This window comes from Xenopus laevis, chromosome 5L (assembly GCF_017654675.1).
Source record: "Xenopus laevis strain J_2021 chromosome 5L, Xenopus_laevis_v10.1, whole genome shotgun sequence".
NCBI classification, from domain to species: domain Eukaryota; kingdom Metazoa; phylum Chordata; class Amphibia; order Anura; family Pipidae; genus Xenopus; species Xenopus laevis.
The window spans coordinates 24,923,426-24,938,105 of record NC_054379.1 but is presented as its reverse complement, the minus strand read 5'-3'; the positions used below and the strand labels follow the sequence as shown (position 1 = coordinate 24,938,105).

Below are 14,680 nucleotides of genomic sequence, written 5' to 3'. Positions count from 1 at the left end.
CAGATTAAATCCGCCTCCTCTGCAATATGGCGTCTCCCTGCCATCCACAGTATGGTGAGTGGTGACGTCAGGTGTAGAATCTGGCCAGTTACCCTTCATAACATGGCGGCGATTCCACATTTCCATCACGCCCTGAGGTTCCCCTCCTCAATATGTCGTCACTACTAGTGACAGGGGAGGCACGTGACCAGGGAGCCGGCGGATGACAACAATGTTGCGCAAAGGATTGTGGGAAACTTGAAGAACCAGAAGGGAGGAGGATCCAGATCTGCCCCAGGAAGGGAAGCCGCTTCACCTTACCCCGTCGGAGAGGTAATTTCCCCCCGTACCCGTCATCATAACCCCCAAAGATACTGAGTTTACCCTGTACCACGGACATTAAACTAATTGCTCCACTACGCTCATTAATATCCCTTTAATTCCACTCACGAAGGGCAATTAACCCGTATAGCTTTATAATTGTAATTAGTACCCAGGGGAGAGACCATTACCCCGTGCCGCTTATAATACTCTCAGAGCCATTGTTATAAACCCACAGATAGGACAATGAACTATTGGATCGTCTTGTCTTGGACAGTCTTGTCTTGGATAGTAACCTCATAGAAGAGCTAATTACTCCTGACAACCACCGGGTAATATACCGAATGAGTTCTGAGGGGAGGGGTTTGAGTGCAGCTGGAAACACTAGGGGCAGTGTCATTCTAATATCGAGGTACTGAGACCCTGCAGGGCAGTGACATTGGGATATTGAGGTAGTCACAGGATTGATAGAGTGCAGCAGGGAACCCTGGGGGCAGTGCCATTGGGATATTGAGGTACTTAGGGGAGGGGTTTAGACTGCAGCAGGGAACCCTGGGGGCAGTGCCATTGAGATATTGAGGTACTGAGGGGAGGGGTTTAGACTGCAGCAGGGAACCCTGGGGGCAGTGCCATTGAGATATTGAGGTACTGAGGGGAGGGGGTTAGACTGCAGCAGGGAACCCTGGGGGCAGTGCCATTGAGATATTGAGGTACTGAGGGGAGGGGTTTAGAGTGCAGCAGGGAACCCTGGGGGCAGTGCCATTGGGATATTGAGGTACTGAAGGGATTAGAGTGCAGCAGTGAGACCCTGGTAGCATCACCTCTGGGATATTTAGGTGCTGAGGGTTAGAGTGCAGTAGTGAGACCCTGGGGGTATTGAGGTAATTAGGGGAAGGGGTTGGAGTGCAGCAGTGAGACTCAGGGGACAGTGCTTTATGGATATTGAGGTTCTGAAAGGAGGAGAGCAGGAATGAAACCCTGGTGCCAGTGCCATTGGGATATTGAAGTACTAAGGGGAGAGGATAGAGTGCAGCAGAGAAACACTGGGGCAGTTCCATTGGCACATTAAGGTATTGAGGGGAGGGGTTAGAGTGCAGCAGTGAGACCCTGGGGACAGTGCCGTTGGGATATTGAGGTACTGAGGAGAGAGGGTAGAGTGCAGCAGAGAAACTCTGGGGCAGTTCCATTGGCACATTAAGGTATTGAGGGGAGGGTATAGAGTGCAGCAATGAGACCCTGGGGGCAGTGCTGTTGGGTTATTGAGGTGCTGAGGTTAGAGTGCAGCAGTGAGACCTGAAATGTTGCCCTGGGTGCAGTGCTGCTGGGGAGGGAGGGTGCTATTGAGGGACAGAAGTTAAAATGCAGGTTTGGGAGCTTGGCTGGGTGCTGGGTGCAGTGCAGGGGATGCAGAGAGCTGAGGGTACCTAGGGGAACATTGTGAGTGATGCAGAAAGACTACATCAGGGGTTGGGCACACAGATTGGGGGAGGAGACACTGACAGACGGATGCTGCACTTGAACATCAGGTGGAATCTCCATCTCTACTGCACCATCATCTCCGGAAGCTTCTTTTCCATACGAGACCCACCCTGAGGAACCTGACCCCCCCCCCCCCATATCCACCAGCACAGACTGACAAGGTGGGTGTAGCCCAGACAGAGAGCTGGAGGGGGAGGCAGTGAAGTGGTTTGCTGGGCAAGCGTTGTACCTGTCGACCTTGGTGAGGGGGGAGGCGAGATATGGGGAATTAACCCTTGCTCTGCCTAAGGGGTTTGCAGCTCATGTCATTGCTGCAAATTGTGTTGTTTCGTGTGCTATTCTGCTGCATCTGGTGCAGTGATGCTGAACATGTGGAAATGCTGGGAGGGAGGCTTCCCCTTGTGATTTATATACTGCTCTGTCCCCTGTCTTCTTATTGTGCACTGCATAGATTGTGTTCCTTTCTGCACTGTATTTTGTTCTGTTACTGTTACGTTCTCTTGTATGGTTTCTTCGTTTTGCTGTGGATTTGCTGAGTAGTGCTGGTGTTGCTGCATTGCACTCCTGTTGTAATGCTGCATTGTTGTTCAGCTCATTCTGCATTGTCCTTTTCTTGTGCTCCTGTTGTGTCATTAACGTTGGAGTACAGGCTGTGCATTTGATAGTAGGGGGGATGTGTGTGTGTGTTGGGACCTGGCTCTTGTCTGGGGAGGGACTGCAGTGTCTTCCCTCTGATTAATATATGGCTCGGCATTATTATTGTACATGTGGCTTGCAGTGCTTGGGGCCCATCAGTTATAAGTTCCAGGACCCTTGCAGAGCCACACAGACACACAAACAAAAACACACAGACAAAAACACATATACACATGTACAGACACATATACGTAGAGGCAAATACAAATACACATACTTATACATAGACACACACCCATATACACACATATTTTAAAACACACATGCCATGTAAAGTGTTCTACCTGGCACAGAGAAGGTGGGCAGAGCCCTAGTGTCTTAGAGCCTTGCTTTTGTACTTAATTTCTTTTTTGTCCAGGGCCCTAATTACCCTTTGTATCAATTGTATTTTTGGATGGAATCTGTATGTTCAGTGTATGCACCCTTTTATTGTACAGGGCTGCGGAATATGTTGGTATGTTATAAATAATTAAATACGTGATAATAGTTGGTTTCAACATCCAGTCCCTACACCCTGAATCCCCTTTATCCAGCACTTTAACCTATCTGGGGCCCCACACCCACTTTCTACACCCTGAACCCCCTTTTCTCCTGTATACTAAGCTAACTGGGGCCCTACAAACAGTCTCTGCACCATGGGCTGACATTCTTCTGCACTCTAACTTATCCAGGGGCCCTATACCCAGTTTCTGTATCCTGAACTGCCTTTGTCCTGCACTTATTATGTAGACCCTAGCAACCAGATTGCTGACATTACAAACTGGAGAACTGTTAAATAAATGGCTAAATAACTCAAAAACCACAAATAATAAAAGATGAAAACCAATTGCAAATTGTCTGAGAATATTACTATCTACATCAAACTAAAAGGTGAACAACCCCTTTAAGCAAAGTCCACCCAAAAAAATTGCTTGTGGATAATTAGTGTTGCCTTAAAGTCACATGACTGCTAGGGTTTTAGGGTTCAGGTAATTAATACCTATCAAATCTACATCCAGTAAAAAAGCTACCAGAATTCAGTGTTAAAATAAATCTGCTAATTGGGATTCAATTTAACGGTGTTAAGATAAATTGCTAAACTGGGATTCAACTGAGATTATTTCAATTATTTTCTTGTACAGATATGGGATCCATTATCTGGAAACCCGTTATCTAGAAAGCTCCATATTACGCAATGGCTGTCTCCCATAGGCTCCATTTTATCCAAATAATCCAAATTTTAAAAAAAATAAATAAATTTACTTTTTCCCTAATAATAAAACAGTACCTTGTACTTGATCCCAACTAAGATATAATGAATCCTTATTGGAAGCAGAACCAGCCTATTGGGTTTATTTCATGTTTACATGATTTTCTAGTAGATTTAAGGTATGAAGATCCAAATTACGGATAGAGCAGAAAAGATCAGTTATCCTGAAGACCTGTACTATCAACTAGCTGGGGCCAACACTAACTCTGAGGATTAGTCTGATTATATTCCTTTAGTATAAAGTAGCTGCGGTCCAACTGAGATTTAAATTATTTTACTGTAAAATTTTCTATAATATAAACTAGCCGGGGGCTTGTTCTTATTATATTTTTCTGATATAAACTAGCTGGGAGCATACTCTAAATCTTGGAAGTGTTCTAATTATATTCATGTGATAGCAACTAGCTGGGGCCTACTGTAGATCTGGGGACTAGGTACTCTGATTATATTCCTATACTATATGTGGGGGCCTAACTCTGAGGAGTGTTCTGTACAGAAATCTACACTAAGATTTATTATAATTCAAGGTTATGATTTTACTGTGATATGTGGGAGTAATCCACTGATACTCCTGTACTATAAACTAGCTGGGTCTGGCTGGGCTGGGAAGCTTGCTACTAGACTTTGGATAATTCATTTAGCTACAAGAGTTGAGGTTAATCACTGATGGGTTCAGTTGGGGTTAGGTTCTTCATTAAACTCATTCTCAGTGGACCTTGCTCTGTTCATGGGGGCATTATTGTGCTCAAACAGGACCCCCCCCAACTCTTCTACAAAGTAGGACCATGGAATTGCCAGTAATTGCATTGTACTCTGTAGCATTAAAGGGGTTGTTCACCTTCCAACAGTTTTTTCAGTTGAGTTCACCAGAAATAAAGATTTTTTCCACTTACTTTCTATTTTCTATGTGTGTCTGTTTTTCGGATATTGAAGTGAAAAATTTTCACCTTCTAAATCTGGTCTGGGAGGGGGGTCGCCGACTCTCTAAACTGTTCTAAATTGATACATTTAGGTGATACATTACAGTTGATATCTTTGTCCCTGCTGAGCAGAGTCCCCAAATAGAAATATACTTTTTTCCCATTACTTCCTATTAACTAAGGGGGTTATTTACCAAAGTCCAAATTTATCTCAATATGAGATACAAACTCTGATCAAATCCGCTCAGGATTTTTACTCTTATTTGTTATTACATTGGGATGGGCGAATTTTTTTGCCTCGTTTCACCGAAAAAATGACACCCATAGACTTGTATGGCGTCGTGCGTCAAAATAAAAAGACGCGCGTCAAAAAAATTTCGCCGCACGACAATTTTTTTTTGACATTTCGCCGGTGGCAAATTTTTAACGAAACGGTTCAAATTCGCCCATCCCTATTATTACATTCTCCTGAGAATTTCCTTTGCGGGTAAAAAAAATCATATTTTCAATTTTTTCCCCCGATTTTTTTCATACGATTTTTTCCGGAATTTTCACCCGAAAACTTCGGAGTATTGCACACAACCCAGCTCACATCAAAAAATCATTGGGACTTCTCCCATTGACTTATATGCAACCTCAACAGGTCTGAGATGCCGAATTTTCAGATTCTGACTTTTTCATCCTCAAGGTTTAATACATTTCCGAAAAATTTGTTATTCATAAAGTTATTGCATTCAGAGTTTAGTAAATAACACCTAAGTGTGACTGTTTTTCTGATGTTGAAGTGCAAAGTTTCATTTTCACCTTCTAAAGCAGCTCTAGGAGGGGGTCATTGACTCTCTAAACTGTTACATCTAGTTGATACATTTCTTATCTTTGTCCCTACTGAGCAGAATCCTTGAGTTTCATTAAAGGCAGCTGTTAGAATTGATACAATAGTTACTAATACTCCAGAGATGCTGTTGAAAAATGTATCAACTTCATGTTGCAAAATTGTAACCGGGCAGAATCTGTTTCTGAATTGCTGAGCTGCCAGACTGAAGCACCAGACAGGAATCTTAAACTTAGATTTTGGAAAAACAATAAAAAATGGAAAGCAATTGAAAAAAAGTCTTTATTTCTGCAGAACAATCTAAAAACAACTCAATTGAAACGTATTTGTTAGATGAAAAACCCTGGACCAAACCATTGTAAAAACCCCCAGTCCCTTTATTCTTCCTCCACCAAACGTTACTGTGAGAATTATGCCTTCAGGTGGGTAGTGTTCCCCTGGCATGTTCCATATCATCATGCCAGAGTGAAGAGTTTCCCTGCTCCAGAGTCCAGTCGGTGCCAATAACCCCGCTTCAGCCAACATTTAGCATTGCCCATGGGGATGGGCAGCTGCAATACTAATTTAGTACCCAGTTAATACTGGGTGACAGCTGTATATGCTGAAGGAATCTGTGCTGCACCAAGCATCTCCACTCTATATTTGCATGGATTCTCTGTCTGCCCCCTACCAGTGGGAATGTAAAAACAATGTGCTGATCAGTTCTCAGTGTGCCCAGTCACTACTCACAGCTCCATATCCTTATAAATTGGCAACATTTGGCCTGAGGGCAAAGAGAAAGAAAGTGAGCCTTGCAAACTAAGACTGTCCCAGGCCGTGGCCATCCATCGGCAAAATTTTAGTTAAGTACAATATGTAGTTCACATGCTCCACACAGAAAGTCCCCACCCACTGCTGGTTATAGTTCATGCCCGGCCTCTCCCACATTCATTATTTTTGTATTATTGGCCTTTTCCTTGAAGGTTATTCTGTATCCTTGATCCTACCCCTATGCAAGTTAGTCTGTATGTTTGTTTCCCAAGAGCCAAGTCTGTATCTCCCATCTCTGCTGCCCCCCCCCCCAAAAAAAGTTAATGAACTTTTACCTTATATTTGAAAAATGCAGCTATTCTTGGAGGACTAACCTTTCCCCTTTCTCTTCCCTGCACTCAGCATGTCTGTAATGATGTACCCACGGGAAGAGAAGTTGGACAAACTGTCCCAGGAGGAAATTATCTCCAACACAAAGCTGGTGATGCAGGGCTTGGAGGCTCTTCGCAATGAGCACAACTCCATCTTGCACAGCCTTCTGGAGACCATCAAGTGTCTGAAAAAGGATGAAGAGGCCAACCTGGTGCACGAGAAGTCTAGCCTCCTGCGCAAATCCGTGGAAATGATTGAACTTGGCCTTGGAGAGGCGCAGGTGAGTATAGAAAAAATGCGAAGGCACATAGAACTGCTGCAAGCAAGGAACACATTGCACGTTTAATGCAGAAGTTTAGTGCAACATTTCGGGGTCACGCCCCTTTGTCAAGCATACGGACAATTAGTGCAATAGAGAATATAAAGCAATACAATTACAATGATTGGTGCATATTAACAAGGTTCAATCAAAGTCCAATGAAATCCAAGTCCATCAATCATGTGATAGCAAAATAACCATAGTCCATAAATTACACCTAATAATAAATATATACATCAATACAAGTTTTTTAGTCAGCACTCACCGCTTTCCCACCTCTTTTTTTTTTTTTTATAAGGCAGTGCACGTGTCCAGTGGTTCACTCTCCAACCGACTTTCCAAACTCCAATTATGACACAGCACATGCAATGGTTCCAAAGTTTAAAACTTTGGATCCATTGCATGTGCTGTGTCATAACTGGAGTTAACAAATATATACATAACATACAAAAGTGTAAAAAGAAAAAAGATTTTGTAATTAGCAAATCTTACCCTACACGAGGACGGGTAAAGGGCCTTGAATACCTGTCCCTGTCATAAATTGAGGAATTATTTTTTCATCTGTAAAAAAAAAGAAACAATATATTTACTTACAAGAAACGAGACAAGTTGTACTCCTCATTCAATCCCTTAGGATGCCTGCACTGTAAAAGCCATATCCAGCAACACTCTCTCTGATGTAAAAGCCTTTTTATATGCTGCCCTTGTTTAGTTACCAGCTTTTCGAGTATTTACCAACGCAATTGTGCCACCCGATGGCCATGGGCAAAAAAAAAGTCTTGCCAATAGCATTTCTTTTTTCTCTTTAACACCTTCCCTTTTAAGTTTTCCAGCAGACATTGGCTGTGTAGGTACTGGCTTGTAATTTCTTATCATTGATTTATGCTCATTGAGACGTGTTTTTATGGGTCTCGTGATTTGGCCTATATAGGCTATGCCACACGGGCATTTAATGCAAAAGTGTCATATGTAAAAAGTCCTTTTATCTTATGTTCAAAGCCAAGAGATGGATGCATCACCCCATCACCTGGGATGATGCCGCTACAATGACCACAATTTCTATTGCTGTTAGATTTTAAAGATTGGTAGATATCCCTTTTAAGCACTGGCTTAGTTTTAATTAGATCACCTATGTTCCTCCCTCTCCTGTAAGAAAAGAGAGGCGGTAGCTGAAACAAATGCCCAAATCCAGGGTCAGCCTTCAAAAATCCCTCAATACGTTAGAATGACATTCCTACACAGTTGGAATTAGTGATGTCTCCTTACTGATGTTAACTTTTCTCTGTAGTGTCTCATTTCTAGGGATCATACTGACCTCCTCCTTAGCAGATATTACATTATTTATAATATAGCCCTTTTCAGCGCTTGAGAAAAATCTAAGAGAATTCAGTGTAATATTACCAAGGGTGAAGAGGTGCATTAAAATCCTTACAGTCCAATAATGCGGTCAATATTAGAAAAGCTGACAAAGGGGGAGGCACGGTCATTCCTAATACTGTAGACTATGAAAACGAGGCTGAATGTCAATTAAATAATTTATTACATTATTAAAAAAAAAACTCACTAATGACCTCACTATCAAATACAAAAATGAAGTTAACATGTTAGGGAATTAGGGCTTTAGCACATGGGCAGATTCGGGTAGATTAAGTCGCCTGGCGACTAATCATCTCTAGTTTGGGGCGACAATCTCCTCAAACTGCCTTCCGTCTGCTAAAATGAAAAATCGCGTTACGATTTCCGAAGTCACCCGAAGTTTCCTCGTGAGGCAACTTCAGACGACTTCGGAAAACGAAGTGCAGCGAGTGCCATGCCGCAGGCGATTTTTCATTCTACGAGGTGGAAAGCAGGGGGAAGCAGTTTGGGGAGATTAGTCGCCCCAAAGAAGAGGCGATTAGTTGCCGGGCTACTAAATCTCCCCGAATCTCCCAGTGTGACCTTACCCTTATGGTGAATTTTAGATGTACATTGCTGGATTGTGTACTCACTAAAAAATATTTTCAATTTAAAAACAAGTTTTTACTCCAGTTAAAGGGCTGTGCCATGGCACCTGCTTATGCCAACATTTTTATAGATTATTTTGAAAAAAACTTTCATATTTTCAAATTCTGAATTTGCTTTGTACATCCAATCATACACGCGTTATGTGGATGACACGTTCTTTATTTGGACAGGTTAGTTTGAAAAATTACAGGATTTTGTTATGTATTGGAATAATACACATAGCAGTATTAAATTCACTTTTGAGGCTAATCCCTGTGAACTACATTTCCTGGATGTTAACATTAGGTATACTGACTGGCAACGCCTTTGTAACCTCCTTGTACACAAAACCTACTGATAAAAATAATCTTATGAGAGCTACAAGCTTTCATCCTCCAGGGTTACTTAAGGGCAGAGACAAAGATTCTGAGAGATTAGTCGCCCGGCGACAAAGCTCCTCTTCTTCAGGGCGACTAATCTCCTGAACTGCCTTCCCGCTGGCTAGAATGTAAATCATCTACGGGATGGCACTCAGAGCGATTCGTTTTCCGAAGTCGTCTGAAGTTTCCTCGTGAGGCAACTTTGGCTGACTTCGGAAAACGAAGAGCTCCGAGTACCACCCTACTGGGTGATTTACCTTCTAGCCGGCAGGAAGGCAGTTCAGGGAAATTAGTCGCACCGAAGAAGAGCATGTGCCGGCGACTAATCTCTCCGAATCTGAGCGTGTCTGTGCCCTAAAGGTTTACCTAGGAGCCAATTATTACATGTAAAATGCATTACCTCTACTGATGTGTTATTTGAAACAGAATCCATAAAGACCAGTGCTGTGCTGTCCAACTTCTATGGTACCGAGGGCTTGAATTTTTCTGGTCTACATGGTGGAGGGCCGATTATGGAAGCCAGTGTTAGCCACTCCCTGTTTTAGACCACACCCACTTAAACCACACACATGTTACCACAAGACCCTGTCCACATTAATAGCACACCATAAACCCAAATGGTCGGTGCTTACTGCAGGGATATCACTCATCTCTCATATGTGAAAAAAAGTTGTCGTATTAAGACATACCCTTAAATCCATATACCTCCTCCTCCCCTGTGGATAACACAGTAACCCCCAGCACATTATTAAGTTGTTGTGGAGTGTGTTGGAATAGAGAAAAGAAAGTAGAAAACAGGATGGTGACCTATTTTTATGTTCTGCTATTGGCTACAGCTAATGATGGCACTATCCAATCACCTGACTGCAGTGGAGTCAGAAAAGCAGAAGCTGAGGGCACAGGTCAGGCGCTTGTGCCAGGAGAACCAGTGGCTACGAGATGAACTGGCCAACACTCAGCAAAAGCTACAGCACAGTGAACAAAATGTGGCCCAACTGGAGGAGGAGAAGAAACACCTGGAGTTCATGAACCAACTTAAGAAGTATGATGAGGATGTCTCGCCTACGGTAAGAGAACAATATGGCTCCTCCCTCAGGTTTGGCCTTCGACTTCCTGTTTAGCCTCTAGATGTTGCAGAGAAGGCAACGTAACAAATATCAAACCATGATGTTCTTCTTGCCATTCCCACCTCCACACCCATAAGGTTCCCAACGTTTTAACTTTCAGATGAGTCTTCTCACGTTTTAGCTGTAGCAACTGTTCAGTCAAGAAAATCTCTGATTGGTTAACGTGCTTGTTGATTTTACTTTGGCACATTTGCCCAGTGCAAGTGAATAACATTCCCAGATCTACTACCCTGGCCCTATTTGCCCCAGCCACATCCCTTATGTAAAGCTGGCATAGCTTCCCTGGCTCTGGTTGGGTGGGTCCAGAAAACCTTTATCTGGTAAACCGAAATCCTGAAATATGGAAGCAAATGAGCCACTGGCCCGAATAGCAGAAACCAAGGATACTGTAAATGGGGGACTCCAGTGTACCTTTTATTTTTATCATGATGGAGGTGAGCATTAGCCAGCTTATTGTGTGTATAGTCTTAATCATATCCAACTATTACCCAGGTACTTATAAGCATATAAATGATGTAATTATAGTCTCGCTATGTGGTGACACCAGACCTATTATTGAGTCCATTGTGTGCCGAGTGTGTGGCTTATTTTAATGTGTGTGTGTGTTTTTTTTTTAAAGGTTTTATTTTATTGAATTTTCAAAGCAATAACTAGATAGACGAGTATGAAAGATAGTGTACATCTGTTCATCTTAACGTACAGCATTAATTACCACATCAGTCAATACTTTACATACATATTAAACCGACTTTCTATTCTACATCGCTCTGAAAGTCAGGGGTCTCTCTCTTTGGTTTTTCCTTTGTAGGAGGAGAAGGAGGGTGATTCTGCCAAAGACAACCTGGATGAGCTGTTTCCTAATGAAGAGGATGATTCCGGACAAGGAAGTGAGTGTTTGGTGAAGTATTTGCCTGTGAATCTCAGGTTGCACATAACCCTGCCAGCTGGAAAAGCAGCCCCCACATCCATTCCTAGCCCACGTCCATTTATCTATTTACCCCTGGATTTGTGCTTGCCCTCTATTTACACCCTCTGTTCAGTTACATATTTCTTCTTTGGATTTGCAATTGCTGGGAAACAGCTCTTTTTATTCACTCCCAAACCAATTGGGGCTGCCATATAAATGTGCCTCTACTTTTCTGTTCTCTACATGACTAGTTCCTCACCAGCATGGCAGTGCAGCAGCAGCCGCAGCCCAGCAGGGCGGATATGAAATCCCGGCCCGACTACGCACGCTACACAATCTAGTGATACAGTATGCATCTCAGGGCCGCTATGAAGTGGCCGTACCACTCTGCAAGCAAGCGCTGGAGGACCTGGAGAAAACCTCTGGCCATGACCATCCTGATGTGGCAACTATGCTAAACATCCTGGCTCTGGTGTACAGGGACCAGAACAAATACAAGGAGGCTGCTCATCTTCTGAATGATGCCCTGTCCATAAGGGAGAAAACTCTTGGCAAGGACCACCCAGCTGTAAGTGCAATGTATTGTGGGGCTGTAACAGTTGTGGGCTTATTTGCTTCTAATGCATGTATAGGTTTGGCACTGAGTATGTAGAATGTTATAGAGGTGGAGGGCCATGAAATGTCAGCATTTGGCACTGGACGAATTGAGTTGTGTGCATGGTGTAGTGAATATTTGTTGCTCGGTACATGCAGCGTGTGTTATACTTAGTGTGCAGAGTGATTGTCCCCAGTGTGCAGAGGGATGTGGGTGTTTGGTGCTGGGTGTGCAGATGTGTGTTTATTTCATATTAGGTTTGTAGAGAGGTGTGGTTTTTGGGTTGTAGGTGTTTGGTGCTTGTGTCCCCACACTTCCAACCTAAACCACATATTTTTTATCTTATAGGTTGCTGCAACTCTCAATAATCTGGCTGTTCTTTATGGCAAAAGAGGCAAATACCGAGAAGCAGAACCACTGTGTAAGCGAGCACTTGAGATAAGAGAAAAGGTAATACCTGCTGGTTCCCTGGCTATTGACTGATAAGCCCCCCCTCTTCTACCCCTTCTCTAACCACTGACAAGCCGCACCTTTCCAACCCCACTGTCCTGTAACCACTGACATACCACACCTTTATGCATCTTCTCTAGCCATAGACATTGTCCAGCTTTCCTACCTTCCTTTACTCATATCATAACCCTCCTTTGCTGCACCCCCTGTACCTATTGACATGCCCTGTTTTCCTGCCTCTCCTCTTCCTGCTAACATTCCCACCTTTCCAGCCACTCTACCCCACACTTTGCACTTCCTTCCTGTATCCCCTCCATCTGTACTCCTCACTCTCTGTTTCATTTTCATATACCCTTCTATCACTCGCTGATGTCTTATGTTGGGTTATTTGCAGGTGCTGGGAAAGGATCACCCTGATGTTGCAAAGCAGCTGAATAACTTGGCACTTCTTTGTCAGAACCAAGGAAAATATGATGAAGTGGAATATTATTACTGTAGAGCTCTTGAGATCTATCAGGCTCGCCTTGGTCCCGATGACCCAAATGTTGCCAAGACCAAGAATAATCTAGTAAGCGAGGGACGGGGCTGGTGGGTGTAGGATCGTTATAGTGCTGTCTCCTGAGCCCATAGAACAAGTTGAAATCCACTCACTGTGTATATGGAACGTGGGAACATTGGAATGTCTACCTTTAATTAGATCATACAGCTCATGTCTATATAAGACAAACAGAAAATCATTTTGTCTAAACCCAGTAATGTATGGTTGACTGTGTGCGTGTGGGTATCTGTATGTAGGAATATCAGATGTGACACTGTGTATCTGTATGTAGCAGTATCAGGTGACAGTCACCAATGGGTTGCTATTTCTCTGCTCTAGGCCTCCTGTTACCTGAAGCAGGGGAAGTACAAGGCGGCGGAGCAGCTGTACAAGGATATTCTCACTCAAGCTCATGTCAAGGAGTTTGGCTCTGTGGATGGTAATATCTGGTTCTGTTGTGTAATTAAAAAATGAAGTGTAATCCCAAGTACCAAAGCGGTTTTCATCTATCTACCCCCCCCCCCTTTGTCTGTTACAGCTTGTATCTTAATTATCCTGACCCCCCTACACATGACTCTACCCCTCTTCTGCTCCATACCTGAGCATGTGTTACCCTGCACCCCAGTCCTTTGGCTGTATTCAGCCTCCCTCTGAGACAATCAGTATGGTTGCCCTGCATCCCAGCATACCTTGCTGCCCTTTAGTAATCTGCCGTCTCTCCCTTAGATGATCACAAGCCAATCTGGATGCATGCAGAGGAGAGGGAGGAGATGAGTAAGGTGAGAGCTTTATGTGAGTGTGAGAAATATTGAGTTGGCTCTGGGCTTCCTTCCCCAACCTGGGTAATTTTTTGTTTGGCCCTAGGCTTCCATCCCTGACATGGGATATATTGGTTTGGCCCTGGGCTTCCCTCCCTGACATGGGATATATTGGATTGGCCCTGGGCTTCCCTCCCCAGAATGGGATCTATTGGTTTGCCCATTGCTTCCCTCCCTGATATGATATATATCGGTCTGTTCATTGCTTCCCTCCCCGACATTGGATATATTGGTTTCCCCCTTTGTTTCCTTCATCTATATATCCCATGTTGGGGACCTGTTGGAAATATTGGTTTTGCCCTTGACTTCCCTCCCCTGAATGGGATATATTGGTTTGCGCATTGGTTTTGCCCTTGACTTCTCACCCCCACATGGTTTCATCCCCTACCTAGTATAAGCAGCAGTCTTGCCCTGCTTTATGGCTGAGAATCTCGTCAGAGTGGGCACAGATCTTCTGCCTTTACTTATGCCATTTGTTGCCTTTACTTGTCCACAACTTTCCATCCCTTTCTGTCTCATATAGAATCTTCTGGCTCTGATCCCCTTACTCTTGTCTCTTACAGACTCCACACAATGACAGCACCCCCTACTCTGAATATGGAGGCTGGTACAAAGCGTGCCGAGTGAACAGGTAGGTTACATAAGGGCTGGCAAGTTTAACTGTACAAGGGCAGGGGCTTTTTGGATGCTACTCTTCTCCACCACAGGGCTGCAGTCACTGCCTCAAGTGCTGCAAGTTGTTTGATGCCCCGCCACTTGCACTTGGGGGTTAATATTCCATTCCTTTTGCAGCCCCACAGTGAACACAACACTACGCAACCTTGGAGCTCTGTATCGCCGGCAGGGCAAGCTGGAAGCGGCTGAAACTTTGGAGGAATGTGCCCAGCGCTCTCGCAGACAGGTACCGGCATGGGGTGATGGACTCTATAGTGGGTTGGGCATACTCTGTATGATCCTGCAGGGCT

At 43.8% G+C, this 14,680-nt stretch overlaps 1 protein-coding gene across 4 annotated transcripts in view; it reads left to right on the top strand.

The window, feature by feature from the left end:
• The first annotated feature begins 161 nt into the window (after positions 1-161).
• The window catches only part of klc4.L (kinesin light chain 4 L homeolog), a 30,299-nt gene continuing 15,780 nt past the window's right edge, over positions 162-14,680 (top strand). For 3 of the 4 annotated variants that reach the window (XM_018262776.2, XM_041562622.1, XM_041562621.1), the window contains exons 1-11: positions 162-312; positions 6,629-6,878; positions 10,117-10,347; positions 11,216-11,294; positions 11,566-11,882; positions 12,258-12,359; positions 12,754-12,927; positions 13,237-13,336; positions 13,624-13,676; positions 14,279-14,346; positions 14,508-14,616. In XM_018262776.2, the coding sequence (XP_018118265.1) occupies positions 6,630-6,878; positions 10,117-10,347; positions 11,216-11,294; positions 11,566-11,882; positions 12,258-12,359; positions 12,754-12,927; positions 13,237-13,336; positions 13,624-13,676; positions 14,279-14,346; positions 14,508-14,616 (1,482 nt within the window). In that variant the 5' untranslated portion in view covers positions 162-312; position 6,629. Of the gene's footprint in view, positions 313-1,799; positions 1,941-6,628; positions 6,879-10,116; positions 10,348-11,215; positions 11,295-11,565; positions 11,883-12,257; positions 12,360-12,753; positions 12,928-13,236; positions 13,337-13,623; positions 13,677-14,278; positions 14,347-14,507; positions 14,617-14,680 lie in introns of those variants that run through there. The other variant, XM_041562620.1, reaches the window with a different exon arrangement.